Source organism: Bidens hawaiensis, unplaced genomic scaffold (genome assembly GCF_021521415.1).
Source record: "Bidens hawaiensis isolate Kalapana, Puna unplaced genomic scaffold, B.hawaiensis_p1.1 tig00051313_1, whole genome shotgun sequence".
Lineage (NCBI taxonomy): Eukaryota > Viridiplantae > Streptophyta > Magnoliopsida > Asterales > Asteraceae > Bidens > Bidens hawaiensis.
Window position 1 is genome coordinate 49,631 of NW_027499188.1, and position 19,726 is coordinate 69,356.

At 34.6% G+C, this 19,726-nt stretch overlaps 2 protein-coding genes across 2 annotated transcripts; one reads left to right on the top strand and one right to left on the bottom strand.

Annotated features, from left to right (window-relative positions):
- Positions 1-7,774: 7,774 nt before the first annotated feature.
- Positions 7,775-10,535, bottom strand: LOC143598960 (uncharacterized). The gene is made up of 5 exons (XM_077077039.1): positions 10,237-10,535; positions 9,684-9,860; positions 9,384-9,608; positions 9,185-9,313; positions 7,775-8,247 (listed from the first exon to the last, which is right to left on the bottom strand). The coding sequence occupies exons 1-5, from the start codon at positions 10,525-10,527 to the stop codon at positions 8,014-8,016; spliced, it is 1,056 nt and encodes a 351-aa protein (XP_076933154.1). The 5' UTR covers positions 10,528-10,535; the 3' UTR covers positions 7,775-8,013.
- Positions 10,536-18,279: 7,744 nt separating this feature from the next.
- LOC143598961 (putative ribosome biogenesis protein C8F11.04) lies at positions 18,280-19,726 on the top strand. The gene has a single exon (XM_077077040.1). The coding sequence runs from the start codon at positions 18,319-18,321 to the stop codon at positions 19,594-19,596; it is 1,278 nt and encodes a 425-aa protein (XP_076933155.1). The 5' UTR covers positions 18,280-18,318; the 3' UTR covers positions 19,597-19,726.

Consider the following 19,726-nt stretch of genomic DNA (forward strand, 5'->3'; position numbering starts at 1 on the left):
TCAACCCATAAGTATATTATTAACTTTCATACAATAAAAAAAATTAAAAAATTAATAAATATTAAAAACAAATAATATAAAACAACCCCCGTAATACGGGGGATAAAAACTAGTGTATGTATAAAACTGAAAATCTATCTATTCTAATAAAAAAACTACTTAATTTTGTCATTTGTCAATCTTATAGCCCTCCTCATCTTTTTTACAACCTATTTTAGTATATGGTCCCTTATCTTTAAATCATTTCAATATGTAAATTCAAGTTTATTTTTGTTAAAGGTAAATCCTAATCGATTCATTTATTAACATTAATGATGAAATAAGAAAATAAGGAAATTTTAATATTGAAGTTGCAAGCCTGTTAGAATAAAATTTTCACGTCACAGGTAATTGCAAATTAAAAAAAATAAATGCGCATCATTGTCAAGAATTTTGATTTGTATGATAATAAATTACAAATTGTTTTTAAACTGTGAATCGAGCAACAATGCATAATATTTTATATAAGATTGGTTTCAGATTTTAATTTAAAATTTTCTCATATGCATTTGAACTCTGGAAAATGTGTATTTCTTAATTTGCTCCGAACATTTTATATAAATATTGCAAACATGGAGAATACCTATTACATAAATCTTGGTGTTTAGTTTTAATTAATTCATTGACTTTTTGTGTAATATAAAGGGTTTTATCAATAAGAAAATAAATATTTAGTTTAAATATTTTCTTTCATAACTCAGACTAAAATGTTAAAAAACATATATTTTATGACTTGATTTATACTTTTTTATACATTTAAATATATTTAGTTTAATATGTCTTATAATACAAATTACTTAATTAAAAGCATTCCAATTCAAAATTTTAAACCAAGAAATTTGTTTTAATGTCATCCACTATTTTCGCTTTGCAAAAATCATTTAGGATATTGAAACCTTGATTCATAGAGTATCGTTTTCGTTAGGTTTTTACATAAATTCAATATTATATTAACTAATTAATTTTATTTTTATACAAATACAAGGAATTTGGGTTATGTTAGTGTTTTGTGTTGGTTAGTATATAATTAAAATGTATTATTATAATTTGTATTCAAAACAATAAATCTATACACAAAATTTTAAAACAATTACAGTCATAATATTTATTATTCAAGTATGTTATAAAAAAGTTTTAAGATTCACAACTTAATTGTAATGTAACTTAATATAATTATTTATTATTTTTCTTATTATTTGTGACTTGATTATGTTTCTCATTACATTTCAAGGATATTTCATTTTCATATTAATTGTAAAAAAAAAATGGTTAATCATGTAAAAGTCATTTACCATGTTTTCATAAAATCATAAATCTTTGCCTTTTCTTTTTTTTTTTCTCTATAAGTTTTTAATAAATATATATATTGATTAATTAAGTATTCCAACAACTTTTCATAATATTAACAAATAGACAATAACATGAGATTAGTTTTCAAAATTTAAACATTTCTCATCCAATACTTTGAACTATTATAAATAAGAATCACTATATTTATTTTACGCAAATTTAAATATTCTAATATTCTGCTAACTCAGAATAATCACTGTTATTTGAACAATGGTTTTAAGATTAATATGTCTTTGTCATATCCTGTGAATAACATTCATATGAAATAAAACAAATCGGTTTATTATATTTTAATTTCGGTTATACATGTTGCTTGATTATACAACTTTTAATTGTAATATATAAAATCAATTAAAAATTTATCATACACAAAATTTTAATGACAACAAATTTATCATGATCAATAAATTTCAGATTCTAAAAATTTTGAGAAGGATTATATCACCAAAGTTCAGGTAATATGTTTTTGGGATAATCATGTTTTTTTAGATAAACATGAACTGATGATCTCAAATTATTATAATTGTTTAAAAGGTATGATATTTTATGTGCATAAATATATATTTTTTGTTTGTTTCATGAATATGTTTATCATTATTTAGGGTTGGTAATTTGGTATATACTTGAAAGAATCTTATTTGTCACACAGACAACTATAATTTGCCTACATCAAGAGTTACAAGAAAACCTATGTATTACCTTATCAAGTGTTACAAACAGACATGACTAACGATTTTGATTTTTGATAAATAATGTATACCAATGAATACAACAGATGAGATGTAATGTCCAAGAAAGTTTTGTACTTATTCAGTTATTTATTTATATGTTTACAATTTCAAGTGAGTTGTCGCATTGGTTGTTGTACATTGTGAATAACGAATTGTACTCAGTCTATGGTGCTTATCTTGTTAATTGCCTGTTATGTTACCTTTCCCAGTTAAAGAAGTCTTCAATTTAGGGTTTTAATTTGGGTCACCATCGACCTGATTCAACTTATAGGAGCACACCATCACTTGACGGAGCTTCATCCGACTTCACCGGCGCACACAACCACCCTATCTCACTTCTTTGTCATCGGTATTTGGTTAGTATTTACGTTTTTATTAAGTAGATTCACATGATTTTGTGTGTTTATATTAGCTCGATTTTGCTTATTAGAGTTTACGATTTGCGTTAAAGCCAACGTCTTTTTCCTCGTGGAGTCAACAGCTTGATCCCCTCGCTTCCTTGAAAGTGCCCTGACATATAGGAGGAGGTTCGCTGTGTGTCAACAACTTATATACAATCAGTGTTGCAAAGGTGGTCGTGTTGTCTTACCACTTCCTAGAAGACCTTATAGCACCATCATTCATCTTTTTCAACAAAGTGAATTCATGGCGAGCATTAGGGCTTACAACTTTGCTTTTTCCATGACATCCTTCGGTGCTAAGGTTGACAATTAGGGACAATTATTTATGAATTCTATTTATAGATGACATTTGATATTTAAGGTGACAATTAGTTGTTTGAAAATGCATGTGAATTTTTCCTAATTTAATTAAAAAGGTTTGCATAATGGATTTGATTTATTAGTTTGATCATATTCTATTCTTTAATTCGGTTTGGTTGACACTAAAAATATTATACAGTAAGACATTTGAGCTCTAAGTTGTTATTTTGATGATTTTACGTTTTGTTGAAAATGACTAGAGAAACTTAACTAATTTCGTTACAATTTTTGTCATGTTCATAAATGTGCATTGAAATGATTTTTTTACTTTAAAATGTTAGGAACCAACTATATAATCCATTAGTTTGTTGCCGCAAATTTGTTAAGATATTTAAATTTCTTTGCAACTATTGACTTTGTGGTTAGATATGACGTTGTATTTTGGCTGTGTATGTTGTATTTTGGCTGGATATGCATGCTTGGGGTTTAGTAATAGCATGTTTGTATAGTTTTATTAGTCACTTTTGGAAAGTCAACGCATGTTAACTAAACTGTATGTCTTTTTGCCTATGCAGTTTGGGTTAATTGTATCCAAATGTGCTGTATTGGCTGCATTTGACTTTGTAAGGTCAAAATAGGTCACTGCAATGTCAATGACAGGTTTACATTTGTAATTTAAATGAGGTAATATAAACCGCCAAGTTTACAGATTAGTAACTGTCATCAAACACATACAGCTAACACAAATACTGCAGGGCCGGACGAAAAGAAACAAAGGATGTACCAAAGTTTAAAAGTACGGAATCGTGCCTCGAGGCGTTTTCCCTTAGTCTCAAGAGGCGTAAGCCTCGAGGCGAACCGAGGCGTAAGCCAGAGGCGGAATTAAATATATATATATTTTTTATATATCTTAAAAGATATAAAATACTAAACATCAAACAAAGAACTTTCATAGCTAATGTAACAAAAAATAACAAGAAACAAAACTTTACAATTCAATGTATAAATTTATAATGTTAAGTTTGTGGTTTTTATGTATAAATTTATAAATTGAAAGATTAAATGTAAACTGTTGAAGATAGAGGGGGTTAAAAGTTAAAATACACAAACTGATATGACACTTTTGTGTAAAGATTTATAAGTTTCAGGGAGTAAAGGTAAAATATTGAAACAGAGGGGGTTTAAGGTCATAACATTTAAACTTATTTAAACCTAAATCACTAAAACGTAAGTTCCATAGTCGTCGTCACTTCCTTCATCCTGATTTCCAGTCGTTATCTTCTTTCCTCTTGATTTCCGCGCCGGAATTTGCCATCATATTGACGCTTTGGATGTTTTTCCGCCTCAATCATTTCCTCCGCCTCACCGTTTTTCCGCCGCCTCGGACCTTAGAGGCGTACGTATAATCTCAGACGTAGAGGCGCCGCCTCATAATCGGTTTTTTGCCGCCTCGCCTTGAGGTGCCGCCTCATTCCGTTTTTTAAACCATGGGATGTACTTAGTGCACCATAAGCTTTTTGGGAACATCTGCAATAACCAGGTAAATAGCAATACAAATACTAAATTGCTATTCAGACACAAAAATTTACACTGGAAAACCAACTGATACATAACAACTGTAACAGGGCTACACATTGTGACAACTAATGGTGACCTACTACTTTTGGCAACTCTACACATGTATGTAAAGAGACTACCAATGCTATTTTGTAATCACATCCTGCAAAGATTTTGTAAAGTTTAAAGACTCCTTATAATGTAACAAAGGGCTAAATGACTATTATGTAAAAAAACGTCAACGCATGGCGACTAAGTCGCTCCTTCGTAACAACCATTCTTGATCGTTGTCTTTCTCCCCCGCAACGGGGGGTGGCTAAATACTAGTATATATACATTTATAACTAAAGCAGTGCATCATCTGTTGTACTTACTGCATAAAATCTTTATTGTGTATTGTTGGTGGTATGGTATGCTACTAATGTTGTATTGTCTGCTTTGCTAACACGTGTCTTCCCACTATGGCTATGGTGTTACTATTTTGATTTGCCAGATGTCTTCTTTCTTTCATATCATATGGTTCCACGTATTTTTAATGCTATCTACTTTACATCATAAAAAGACAAAGATGTCCATCTCTCTACACGTCTCTTTTCTCTTCTCTCTCACCAACAGTAGCATCCGTGCCCTCTCTCTCTCTCTCTCTACAGCAACCACCATTGTACTTCCGTCTTTAACTACCACTGTCGCACCACCATCTTCATTCAGGTGGTTTGTGCTTAAGAGCTTCAAAGTGTTAAAAAAAACACAAAACTGCCTCCATCATGTTGTCAGGCTCTGTTTTAGATGTAGTGCACATGAGGTGTTTGGTGAAATGCATGTTTGTTTGTTTGTTTGGGCTTTAAAAAGGCTCACATGAGGTGTTCGATGTAAGACTTTGACTTTGAAGTTTACCTAAAGTGTTTGCACATTTGTTCTGGGGTGGTGGTTATGTCGGGTTTACATAAGGAGATGATAACGTCAAACTCTTGGCATGGCAATTGTGTTGCTTGAAAACAAGCAGTTGGATAGTCTCACTGTGTGGTTTGCTCACATACAAGTGTGGTTTCCACCCATGTGCTTAAAACACTTTCATTGGAGTGTTAAGACTTATAACTTGATCCTTTAAAACGCATATGGTTCAACAGAATTCAATGAAGTTCTTAGAATAAGAAAACAATTTTTAATGTATGGTTGTACATTCACAATAATAGTACGTGAGAACACGACCATAATCATAATAACAAATATAATAATCACAATTGTTCATTGTTGATTTAGTGTAAGGTTTATATTTCTCCCCCCTCCCCCGCATCGCGGGGGTGTTTAAATACTAGTTTATAACATATTTGTATAACCTTAGTTATGTAGGTTTTACAATTTTAGTGTAAATTGTAATTGTATTAACATATATGATTATTTTGTTGACTGAATTTTACTTAATGACTAGAGTTTAAAATTTTCATTAATTATTCGTGTAATACACGGGCCTCAAACTAGTTACATATAAAATGTGTGTCTGTATATATAAAATTAAAAATTATATATTAAGTTCGATCCGATTAATCATGATTAATCGCTAGTCCTCACCGCCCTACTAGTGCATGGGTGGCCCTATAGTATTGCCGGGTGAAGCCAAGGCTTGATGCCCCCGTTTTATAAAAATTTAAATATTTATATATTTGCATAAAAACAACTTAAAACTAAGTAATTGACACTTAATCCAACATTGTATGATGGGCGGGTGGTTTAATTAATAGTCGTCTACATTTAAATGTTAACTAAGAGCATTTCTCAATCTATTCTCCATCTCTATAATTACACTAAAAACATCTTCTTTTCTCTCTCATTTTCAATTAAATAATACTTTTTTATCATTACATTTTTTCTCTCATTCACTCACAAACGCTTTCAAAAGTATTAAAAAATCATAGAGGTGAACAGTGTGTTTCTTCAAATTTAACCATGAACAGTAACATTTTCTTTCTCATCCTCTCACAACCACTTTTAATCATCTCTAAAAAATAGAGAACCCTCTCACATAATTTGGAGAATCGGTTGAGAATGCTCTAACGTAGCATTCCTACCCAGGTTCGAGTGTCTAGCATGCTTTTCAATTTTTTTCTTTTATTTTAGTCATTTTATATTTTTTTTTCCATTTTTTGCTATTTTCTTCCCTAGGTAAATTAACTAACATTTCTATCCAAGTTCGAGTGTATCGGATTGCTCTTCTTCTTTATTCATTTTCCCTTCTTTTTGTCTTTTTATTTATTTTTTCCCATTTTGTTTCTATTTTCTTCCCTTGATAAATATATAAAATTTTCCATTGTTGTTGAAAAAAGTAAAAGAAAGGTGGTTGTTCTATGATTTGTACCAAACTCATTTCTCAAAACAAAAACTTGCTTTAGGTCTCAAAAATGATTGGGCCGCCACTGTATTAGTGACGAATGATTTTTACAACACTGTCTACACCGTATCTGTTAATAACAACAAAATTCAATTCTTCATAAAACCAATGTAACTCTCTACTTTAAACATATTTGGTTTAAGTAGAAATAAGGAATGGTCCCATAAGATTAAAAAAATAAAAACAAAAAATAACATTTAATTCTAAAGCTAGTTAAAAGATTAAAAAAATAAAAACAAAAAATAACATTTAATTCTAAAGCTAGTTAAATACATGTTAGTTTGGTTATACCACTTTCTCAGTCAAATCAATTCAATATATCAAGTGACCAGTTCGTGCATATTGAAAATCTTAGCCCATGGATAAATTTGTGGGTCATTAACAATTTGTGATTTCATCTATGTTATCCGTTGATGAATTTCAATAGCATATTTTGTCGCTATTAGCACATCATGTTTAACTAACACCACAATGCATTCTTGTGTTCATATAGTTTAACATAACATTCTCAATTTCTCATGCTACATTTATTTAGGAAACACATACTCGTTATCAATAACTCACCACTTCAACTCCTTTGGTATATAAAAAACTTCATCATAGTAGTTTTTCTATTTTACCATATATGATCTACCACACAACTATAGCTACTACAAGGTTGCATAGCACCATGTGTTTCGTCATTACATTCGCGAGATGAAATAATCAACACATTGTCCGATGTACTCTTGTTGCTACAACATGTTTCAGGTAAAAAAAAATTGTTTTTGAAATAAATAATATAACGGTATGTTTTACCATTTCCATTAACATAACCTTATATGCATAAGTACATAACCATAGAAAAGGGCATGCTTTTAACATCTTAGATGATAAAAAATGGTTGCTTCACTCTTCACATTAAGGTACAACTGACTTTAGAGCTCCATTATTTTATTTGGAAACTTAAATATGCCTTAGGGTTGTAAATAAGAAATTTAAATAGAGCAATTGACTTGCTATAAAGGAGGTAATTCAAACAAAACATGTTTTATTCATCCACCATCAAGGAACGTGTCTAGTCGTGCCTCATGACATTAAGAAACGCACACAAACATTGCACGATCAATAAACATTCCCAAACTAGTTACAAACATAGTTTGACAACAAAAACACCACACAAACAAGTCTTGCAAGTTGCAACAAAGATAACAATATTGTAACAAAGAGAGCTCCAGTACGTAATAATAATACAAGCAATATGCTGTAGTTAACTGGAAAATCGGTCTCTATCATGAGGTGCAAGATAGTCAATATTCGGGCCCAACGGGATGATTCCGTAGGGGTTAATGGAAGGATGACTTCCATAATAATGTTTCTTGATATGTTCCATGTTAACAGTGCTACTCATACCCGGGATCTGGAACAAGTCTTTAGTGTAGTTGAATAAATTTGAATACTCGCGTAGCAATTTCTTGTTGCACTTAAAGTGAACTGCATAAACCTGCATATATATATATTGAATTATATAACTAATTAACTTAATAATAATAATACGAGCTACTAACGATGCCTAGGAATTGAAGCAAGACTGGTTTTTCAGGGAGATTAAAATTATCCATATCTAATTCTAACTACTTTCTCATGGTGTAACATAACCTGATGCTGATTTTTAACGTTCCAATAATCACTTTGAATATACACATCTAAACACCTATAAAGAGCAGAGCTGGCTATGAGGCAGGGCCAGGAGGTCGACGGACCCCGGCCCGACAACCTGATAGGCCCAAATTTTATTTTTTTTTAAATTATATATATTAGTATTGAATATATATATATATATTCTTAATGTTTAAACCCAATTCCTTAACTACTTTAAGGCCCAAATTTATTCGCATTCGGCCCAAACATTTTTCACGATTCTTGGAGTTGGCCCTGATAAATGCGTTAGCCCGTTGTGCGACGGTGCTAAACAGGTCATGTTCGTGGGTTGGAGGATCGAACACAGACAAACCCAAAAACTTGGCATGAACCTGAAAATCGTGTCAGATACGTGAACCCAAACCCGATATAAATATTTGCTGGTTGAGATGAACACCACCCGTTTAACCCAAAAAAGATATTTTTCATATTTTGCACTATAATACTCTAAAATTTACAACAAAACATGCAAATGTATGTAAAACAATTACGTTTAAAGTATAGATGTTGTCAATATTTGTTTCAATTTATAAAGTTTGGCATAAATTACCCAACCATATTAAGTCGTGACATAAAACACATTTAAAAAAATAAACATGTTACCCATTTAACCTGCCAGTGCCAGGTCAACCCAAACCCAACCAATTTACTTAAACGCGTTCATGGTTCGACTGAAACTGACACGAACCCATTTAGACTAAACCCAAACCCTTGAATTTCATGTAGGCAACAGTACAAACCTCATCAAACCGTATGAGGGTAACAAACAGCCGAATATCTGCCTCTGTTAACGAGTTCCCACATAAGTATCTTTGTTTTCCAAGTATTTCTTCACATTTGTCTAAAGCCTCGTATAGCTGTTTAGCAGCCTACATAAGGACACATAAATAATGAGAATTCATTAAACTTTTATACTAACATCAAAATTTAAAGTGATACCTCCTCATAAGGCTCTTGCTTCTTAGCAAATCCACATTTGTAAACCCCGTTGTTTATCCCACTGTAAATCCACTCATTTAATTCATTAATTTGGGCTTGTAAATGAGAAGGGTAAAGATCCAATGATGGATTCTCTGCTATTTCATTGAATTCAGTATTCAACATGCGAATGATCTCTTCACTCTCATTATTCACAATAGTCTTTAGTTTTTTATCCCATAGAACCTATAACCAATCATCATAATTCATAAATCAACTATATAACAAGTTATAAACACTCATATAATTCAGTATACATACAGGAACGGTGTATTTTCCAGAGTAGTTTGCACTAGCAAGCTCATATAATGCGCGTACAGTTTTTGCTCCATTAATATGGTCTGGAGCAGCCCCCGGTTGCTCGGTCTCGGTGTCAGGAAACACCCATCCCATGTGCTCGTCGCTTTCCTTTGTTCTCTCCCATATGGGTTTAACTGACTGAAATTTAAACAAGTATTAAAACTTAACTGCTAAAGGTTTAAGGTTTTACAAATAATTTAACTGGCTGAGTTAATTACATGGACGGTCCCATATTGTTCACTCAAACGTAATACGGATGGTCCTTAAGAGTAGATGGACGTTACGTTTTGAGGATATAATATTAAAAATACCCAAAACACCCTTGCATTTAAATTTAAAAATTATTATCTTTTTTAACTCTAACCCTCCTCTGGCGTGTTGCATTGTCACCATAACTTGTGGACATCAGGAACTACTTGTGTAATTTTAGAAAAGTGGGGACTATACATGCAATATGGGCAAATCACATGGACCATCCGTGAAACGTTACAATGACTCGAAACTGTAAGCATACCGTGAAACTAATGGCCTTGTCGAGTCCTTTGATCTTCAAGTAGGCAAGGCACCGAGAGGCCCAAGGGCATGCATAAGACACATATAAATGGTATCTTCCAGGCTCAGCGGGAAATTTGGCGTTTGGATCCCGTGATATCAAACTACGAAACGTCGAAGGAGTTCTAATAAAAGCACCGGTTTTAGACATTTCATCCAATGCAGAACGAGCCATTTGATGGATTTTCTGCACAAATAGGCCAAAAATTAAACTCAGATATCTGGATAATCCAGTATCCAAAAAGTAATCCATTGTTTTGATAATGATCAATATTAGATGACAGAATCCAGTATCCGAAATCTGGATAACCGACAAACGACAGCGTCTGGCTTCAGATACCATCACTTGGGTAACAATCAAGAAAAACAAAGGGGTGTTTGGATGTGGGATTAAGCAAATTATGATCATAATATACTGGTTTTAGTTTAGGTTAGATATAGTCATATCTGGAATACAAGGTAAAGAGATGTGATTATCTATCTAGATAGGTCAAAATCACTTACCGAACCTAAATTTAAACTACTGATTATGATTCTATAGCTGCAATAATTAATTTGAAAACATGTATCCAAACAACCAGCAGGACAATTGACACCTAATACCTGTTACACTTACACAGATCAAATTAGGTCAAAATTGGTAGTAAAAAACCGTAAGAACTAAAATCCTGTATGTTTGGGAGGAGCAGAGTAGCTTGATGAATACTCAAATTGATAATGAATACAATAATAATTCCTTTAATTAACGTGTGTGTGACATCAAACATTCTGTCAAAATTAGACGTGGAATAATCAAGCAACCGATATCAATCAAACGAAATTAAGAAAACACAGCTATAATTTCAAGTGAAATGCTGTAGTAAATGATAATTTAAGATAGAGCTGATGAGTGAAAGGTAGCCGGTAACCTGGAGAAGAAGCAAACTTTAAGTGTGAATGGAAGGTGATCATCATAATTTAATATATAAAAGTAGTAGTAATAGTATATTCATTAGTCATCACCTTCGTTTGCTATTGTTTCCCTTTTCTTTTAAATTAGTACATAACTAATTGGGAATTTTAAATAGAAACATTTATTTAATATTTATTAGAGTAGTTTTTAATAATTGAACTGGTAGAAAGAAGAGAACCATTTTGATTTGGGCTGTTCAAACTTCAAAAAGTTGTTTTGAGTCAAGTTTGCAGCACTAGCATACGAGTCGGGCACTTTAGCGAGTCATTTCCTCGCGTATTTAAACAGCAACCTTTCGAGCATTTATTTTGAGTCACATCTTGTGTTTGCAAAGACATTCGAATTACAATTGGAGGTTCATAGTATAAATGCATCGTTCGAGTAGCATTGGTCGAAGACGCCTCATTATAGATAAACAAAATAAAGATAAGATGAATGTGATACCAATGCTAATACTAAAGTGCTTGAGACGAAAAAACTATGAGAAAATGGATGGAAACTTGTTACATGTAGGAAAAATTGAGACCTTGAAGTGGCATATGAGTGGAGAAGTTGTTCTCTTAGATATTTAAACAAAACATGTTTTATTCATCCACAATTAAGGTGTTGAAGATTGAAATTTGAAAAATGTATATTTGTTTGTATTGTTGTAATGTTACAGAGAAACAATATTACATAAATAGAGAAGACTATGAGTTAAGAAAGGAAATACAATCACAATTGAAGTTGGGAAATATTCTAGAATGATCTCTAACGGTCCTTAATGACCGACATGTAAGCTTGTCACAATCTTCATAAAAGGAAATGATGATGAGCTGATCCACTCTAATTATAATAATATTCTTTTTCTTTTTATTTTCTAACAACCCCCCCCCCCCCCCCCTCAAGTTGAGTAGTGGGATCTCCAATGTTCAACTTGTCAAGACAATTGTTAAAGTTTCTCCCGTTGACGGCTTCTGTTAATATATCTGCTAATTGGTCTTCTGATTGAATGAAAGGCAACTCTATAATTCTAGCTTCAATCTTTTCTTTGATGATTTTCCGGTCAATCTCTATGTGTTTTGTACGATCATGTTGGACAGGATTCTCTGAAATTTGTATTGCGGCTTTGTTATCACACATTATCTTACTTGCTTCGGTCGGAGGGAACCCTATCGAAGTCAGAAGTTTATGAACCCACAATACTTCTGCCACGCCTCGTGCAATGCCTCAGAATTCAGCTTCAGCACTAGACAGAGCTACTACTTTTTGTTTCTTGCTTTTCCAAGTAACCAAGTTTCCGCCAATCAATGTGAAGTATCCTGATGTAGATCTGCGATCTTCTTGGTCTCCCGCCCAATCTGCATCAGTATATACTTGGATCCTCATATGTGTATTTTTTTGAAAGAGAACTCCATAGCCTACTGTTCCTTTGAAATATTTGATAATCCTCATTACTGCCTCCATGTGGGTATTTTGAGGTTGATGCATAAACTTGCTGACCACTCCAACTGCATATGCAATATCTGGACAGGTATGCGAGAGGTATATTAGTTTACCTACCAAGTGTTGGTATCTTTCTTTGTCGGTTTGTTCAGCTTTCTCTTCCATATGGAGTTTATGGTTAACCCTCATTGGGGTGTCGACAGGCTGTCAATCAATCATTCCTGTCTCTGCTAGAAGGTCAAGTATGTATTTATTTTGGCATATGAATATCCCTTGTTTAGATCTTAGTACTTCAATTCCAAGAAAGTACTTAAGCCTTCCCAAGTCCTTCATTTCAAATTCTGTGAATAAGTTTGCCTTCAACTTCTTCATTTATTCTTCATCGTTTCCTGTAATGATCATGTCATCAACATAAATAATTAAACAAGTCACAAAGTTACCTCTCCATTTAAGGAACAATGTATGGTCAGAGTTGCTTTTTTGGTATCCATATTTCTTCATTGCTTGAGTGAATCTTCCAAACCAAGCTCGAGGAGATTGTTTAAGTCTGTAGATAGATTTTTTTAACCGACATGCTTCTTTTTCCTTGAAATTTTTTGTGTACCCAGGCGGAGCTTCCATATAAACTTCTTCTTCTAATTCTCCATGTAGGAAGGCATTCTTAACATCAAATTGATGAAGGGGCCATCCTTCATTTGCAGCGATCGAAAATAGGACTCGGATTGTGTCAAACTTCGTTACCGGTGAGAATGTTTCTGAGTAGTCGATCCCGTATGTCTGGGTATATCCTTTAGCCACTAATCGTGCTTTATATCTTTCAACAGACCCATCTGGTTTGTATTTAATAGTAAAGACCCAGCGACATCCCACCGGTTTCTTTCCGGGAGGAATATCACATTTTTCCCACGTACTGTTTTTTATTAAAGCCTTCATTTCTGTATCAATTGCATCTTTCCAATTCTTTGATTCTAGGGCTTGTTCTATAGATGTTGGGATTTTTTCGGTGTAAAGGGATGCAGTAAGAGCCTTTGCTTCTTTGGACAAGTTCCCTTTGGCTATGTTCGCTATGGGGTACCTAGAAGATTTGGATTGTTTTTCTGGAGAGTATCGTTTTGCTGGAATACCCCTGTAAGCTCTTGGTGGTAGAACATACCTCTTAGCAGTTTCTTCTTGTACCGGTTCTTTTTGTATTTCCTGCACTATGTGTTCTTCTGTCTCATTCTTATTAGATATATCAGTATTTAGGTTCTCATGAGTTTCATGAGTCTCTTTATCAGGTATATTTTCAGATGCTTGACAATTATTTACCTCGAACGTCAGGTCAGGAGGATCTGGGTCTGAAACACTGATTGTTGGTCCAGATTGTTGTGATTGTGAATTTGGTGACTCATCTTGGGTACTGTGATTGACCTCCTCGGAGGATGAAGCCCATTTTGGAACCCATTTTAACCAACTAAGTGTGTCGTGGTCGTTCTACCCCTGGCCACTTTGTTGGGAGGTATAGAATAGTTCAGCTTCAAGGAAGTCACAGTTCATGGTAGTATACATATGACGGTGTTTTGGACTGTAACAACGATACCCTTTTTGATTTACACCATAGCCTACAAATACGCATTTTTCAGCACATGGGTCGAGTTTGGTTCGGTTAATTTTGGGTATGTGTACAAAGAAAGAGCACCCGAATATTCGTGGTTGTAATGTAAGGGTGGGTGGTAGTTTTGTAAATTCAGAAAGAGCTTGGATAGGAGTTTTAAGGTCAAGGGCTTTTGTTGGTAGACGATTGATAAGATACGCGGCAGTAGCAAGAGCTTCGGGCCAAAAAGACTTAGGTACTTGAGATTCAATCAGGAGCGCTCGGGTTATTTCTAAGAGAATGCGATTTTTTCGTTCGACAGTGCCGTTTTGTTCGGGAGTGTGGGAGCAAGACGTTTGGTGAATTATTCCTTTTGTTTGACAAAATATTTTCATTGAATCGTTTACAAACTCCCCACCATTATCAGATCGAAGAATTTGGATATTGGTTTTAAATTGTGTTTGTATCATGGCATAAAACATAGTAAATTTATTAAAAACTTCATGTTTATGTTTTAGAAAATAAATCCATGTCATACGAGTACAATCATCAACAAAGAGTACGAAAAAACAAAAGTGTTGTCCTCCGGTAACTTTTGCCGGTCCCCATACATCCGAATGGATAAGGGAAAAAGGTAATTTAACTCTTGTGTTGTTTAGTTTAAAAGTATGTTTATGACTTTTAGCTAAAACACAAGTCTCACAATTTAATGGTTTATTTGAAGGAAATAATTTAGGAAATAAAAGATGTAAATAACCGTTGGAAGAATGTCCCAATCTTCTATGCCATAACCAAGCCTCTCTATTAATAGTTTCATGAGCTAGCATCACAGTACCATGTTGAGTCACCTCTTCCACATAATACAATCCTTGGTGTTCAATGCCACGCCCAATGATCGCTCCCGTCCTGATATCCTGTAGAATACAAAATGTGGGATGCATTAAGACGGTACAATTTAATTCCTTTGTCACATGACTAATAGATAATAATTTATATGATAAAGATGGAACATACAAACAGTTTGAGAGTTTTAAAGTTGGGGATATTTCAATAGTCCCCCCCGCCTTTAATGGAACTATTCCCCCGTTAGCGGTTTTGATGTGGTCGATTCCAGGTTTAGTTTTTGAGATTATATGTCAGATAAATCAAACGTCATAGTATCGGTAGCACCACAATCGAATATCCAAGATTTATTTAACTTACCATTTTATGTTGCCATATTTGCTTGTCCATGAGTTTGTGGTGTCACTTTATTAATTTTATATTTGAAAATATCTTCATTTTGGTTACTGTTGTACACAAAAGAATTTTGAACAGTTGGTGGGGGTTTTAGAGTTATTAAAAACTCTTTGTCCATTATCATAAATATCATGTCGTTCAGTGGGTGTATTTAACAGTTTTATAACATCAGGATCAAAGAATTTTAAATTAAAAAGGGAAGGGTTTGAGGATATAATCTCAAACCCGTTACCTCCATCGTGATTCAGGCCCTCATTTTCATCGCCGGCGAATGCGATTCCACCTAAGCCGGAGCTCCTAGGCTGTTCGCCACCACCATTTTTCGTCTGGTTGCTGTTGTTACTTGTATCATCAACTCCGACAAGTTTGAAGCATTGGTCCTTGGTATGTTTCATCATACCACAATGGTTGCATTTTAATTTCGTTTTGTCAAGCCGGGATGATGAAATATTGTTAGAGTTTATCTGACCAATTCGCCCTTTCGACAGAAACCCTAGACCTCCGGATTCGTGTGACCCGTTGGCAGCTAATCCAGCCGCCACACCGTTTTGAATGAGTGAGTTGTCGGTGGTAGTTCCAAGTATACCCTGATGTGCCAATTCTTTCAGAACGGCAGCGTAGGCACCCTCCGCCGAGGGTAACGGGTCCCACCAGAGTATCTCTCTTTTTATAGTGTCATATTGTCGGTCAAGGGCGTTTAGGAACTGAAAAAGCTTTTGTTCTGACCGGATTTTATTGTAGGTAGCTATGTCAATAGAACAGGTCATGGGGTTTGGATCTCTTCTTTCAATTTCCCCCCAAATCCCTTGCGTAGTGATCCAAAAATCTTCAAGTGGTGAGCCCTTTTGTTTTATCCCGTTCGCCTTGACATGGAGATCGAAGGTTTGCAACTTGCTTTCCCGCTACTGTAAGTAACAACCAAAGCGTCCCATAATGTTTTGGCTGTGGGAAACTCGGTTAGGTTACTTGCGAGAGCGGGTTCGATATTCTGAATTAACCATGAGAACACGATTAAATCATCTTGTTCCCATTGTTCATATTTTTCATTGGTTGGGTCTGGTGGTGCCGGATTTCCGGAAAGGTGACTCAAAAGAGCTTTTGACTTTCCCCCGATTGCTACTCGAATCATTCGAGCCCACAGGGCGTAGTTTTGACTGTTAAGCATGAGGCTGATTTTCAAGCTATCAGACAAATTTTGTTTCTGGGTTTGGTTTTGGTTGTTCATACTGTTTTTGAGAATATTGGTGATCTGTAATGCAAGATCATCATTATCGGGCATGGTGGCTATGTGAGATTGAATAGCTTGAGAAAAAAAATGGTAGAGGATGAGCAGGTTTATCCTAAGATCGTATCTGCTTTGATACCATGTTGAAAATTGAAATTTGAAAAATGTATATTTGCTTGTATTGTTGTAATGTTACAGAGAAACAATATTACATAAATAGAGAAGACTATGAGCTAAGAAAGGAAATACAATCACAATTGAAGTTGGGAAATATTCTAGAATGATCTCTAACGGTCCTTAATGACCGATATGTAAGCTTGTCACAATCTTCATAAAAAGGAAATGATGATGAGCTGATCCACTCTAATTATAATAATATTCTTTTTCTTTTTATTTTCTAACACAAGGAACATCTAATCATACATCAATGACTTTAAGATCAATAATCGTCCCCGAACTAGCTACAAACATAGTTTTACAGCAACAAAAGAAACACAACCCTCGAACTCCCTAATCTCCACATAACAAAAAACAAGTCATGCAAATTGCAACATAGATAAAACTGTAACGAAGAGAGATCGGGTACGTAATAATATATTGTAGTTGATAACCAAAATTGTAAACTTATAAGAAAAAATAAATATGTGACAACCAACACATGTTTATTCCTTTTGCATTTGATGATATTGGGTTCTTCACGCCTTATATTGTTGAGCCGCTTAGCCGAGTACATCGATTATGCATAATAATGTTACGACAACAAAATCAATCAATGTAGTTTATAAAAGGCTTAATTTTACTATACAAAAGGGGATAGCGATGTGAGCTTATTGTTAGTTTTCCTTCCATATCAATGTAAAAGAACTAATAATATCTGCATTATACATAAAATAGTTGACCTTTTATATATATAAAAAAATATAAAGCTTGCCAAAAGATACCCAACCGGATTTAGTTGTAAAACACATTCTAAATCTTCTTTAAAAAAAATCGTAACCGTTTAACACACCACGTCAACCCGAACTCACTGCATTTAGCTAAATAGTTTCACAGGTCGTTTTGAAACTAACACGAACCCGCTTAAACTAAACCCGATCCCGTGAATTCCATGTCTACATACATAGGTCTTATACAACTAAATTTATCTTTAACACAATTGTTATTAGCTTCGTCTCTCAAGCGCAATTAACAACAAGATTCAAGTTTCACCAAAATTTTAGAATTACTACAAACTTAAGCTCTTAATAGTTAGGAGTTTTTGTGTTGTTGGGTCACTTGACGGCACCTTATTGGTGTAATTTATTTATATTTTCTTAGTTCTGGCGGCGTAACGAAAATCGACCGAATGTTAATAATTTTTTGTTTTGTTTTTGTTTCGGTATCGTAACGAACTTGACTGAAACCACCTTAACGCTTGAGACCGAACCATCGTCACACGACTTTTACCGAAATATCCCGTCGCATCGTGATATGTAAATTCATTCGTTTTCAACTTTAAGGTTATACATATGATACTTGAAGGACTAAATTCGTAACATTGCTTTATAAAATTAGAACTAGGTCAAAACCCTTAAAACATCTCCCCTGCAAAAACCCTTACTCTTTCTCTTCTTCATTCTTTCACTCATCAATGGCTGCCGCCATACCACCATCAACCGACGCCGCCGTCAACTCCGCCGTGGACGCCTTACTGAAATGGAAGGCCAAACAAACCGATTCCCACAACCCACAACTCTTACCTTCAGACGACTTCATCTACCTCAACTTCACCCTCAAAAAACTCCCACAGAAACGAACTAACCCTAACAAAATACCACTCCCACACCCCATCATCTCACCCGATTCGTCCGAACTGTGTTTAATAATCGACGACAGACCCAGCTCGAATCTCACCTCTAAAGCCGCTAAACAGAAGATTAAGGCAGACGGGATTGCTGTTTCCAAGGTTATCAAGCTTTCCAAGCTCAGAACAGATTACAAGCCGTTTGAATCGAAGCGGAAGCTGTGTGACTCGTACGATATGTTCTTTGCGGATAAACGGGTTATTCATCTTTTGCCTAAGTTGTTAGGGAAACAGTTTTTTAGGAAGAAGAAGTTGCCGTTGGGTGTGGATTTGGGTCATAAGAATTGGAAGGAGCAGATTGAGAGAGCCTGTGCTTCCGGGTTGTTGTTTTTCGGGTCCGGTACATGTAGCGTGGTGAAGGTTGCCAAGGTTTCGATGACGAGAGATGAGATTGTGGAGAATGTTGTGGCGGCGATTGAAGGGGGTGTCGGGTTTGTGGGGAAGAAGTTGGGTGGTGTGAGGTCTTTGCATTTGAAGTTTGTGGATTCGGTTGCGTTGCCGGTGTATCAGGCGTTGCCGGATATTAAGTTGAAGATTGAGGGTGTGAAGGAAAATTGTAAACTTGAGGAAGGAGGGGAGGGACAAGAGTCGAAAGACGGTGGAGTTATTGAAATGAGTCTTGACGGTGATGATGTAGAGGTTGAAAACATTGAAAATGTTGATGAGATTAGTGGTGAATTGGATGTTGATGATGATGGTGGTTCGGATAAGAAGAAACGAAAAGGGGATGAAGTTGAAGCGGGAAAGAAGAAAAGATCGAGAAAGGGGAAGGTTGATGGGGTTAGTGATGATACGCGTGTGAAACCGGCGAAAAAGAGTGTTATTGATGGAGTTGAAGTGGGAAAGAAGAAACGATCAACAAAGGAGAAGGTTGTTGATGATAGTGACGATTCGCATGTGAAACCGGCGAAAAAGAATGTTAAACCATATAAAAGGAAGGCGGTTGAAGAAAATGATGTTAAGTCCAAGTCTAGTGATAAATTAGCCAAGAAAAAGGGGAAGAAGCAGATTGTGGATTCTGGGAAGAAGGAGAAGAAGAAAGTAAGGTCAGTTTCGAGAGTTTAAAGTTTTTGTTTTGATGATGGTATCTTATAGAATTTGATTAATAGGTTTGAATTCTGCATTTTTGTTATGATAACTTGTTTTGGATTATGGCGTTAGTGCAATGTTTTATTACATTATTAGTTTGGGAGTT

What these genes read in the sequence shown, in the direction of transcription:
- LOC143598960 (XM_077077039.1), bottom strand. Translation starts at nt 10,527, where the DNA reads ATGGATTACTTTTTGGATACTGGATTATCCAGATATCTGAGTTTAATT. An exon ending in CTGGAAAATACACCGTTCCT is followed by an intron (nt 9,609 to 9,683) that starts GTATGTATACTG and finishes GATTGGTTATAG; the next exon opens with GTTCTATGGGATAAAAAACT. An exon ending in AGCAAGAGCCTTATGAGGAG is followed by an intron (nt 9,314 to 9,383) that starts GTATCACTTTAA and finishes GTCCTTATGTAG; the next exon opens with GCTGCTAAACAGCTATACGA.
- LOC143598961 (XM_077077040.1), top strand. Translation starts at nt 18,319, where the DNA reads ATGGCTGCCGCCATACCACCATCAACCGACGCCGCCGTCAACTCCGCC.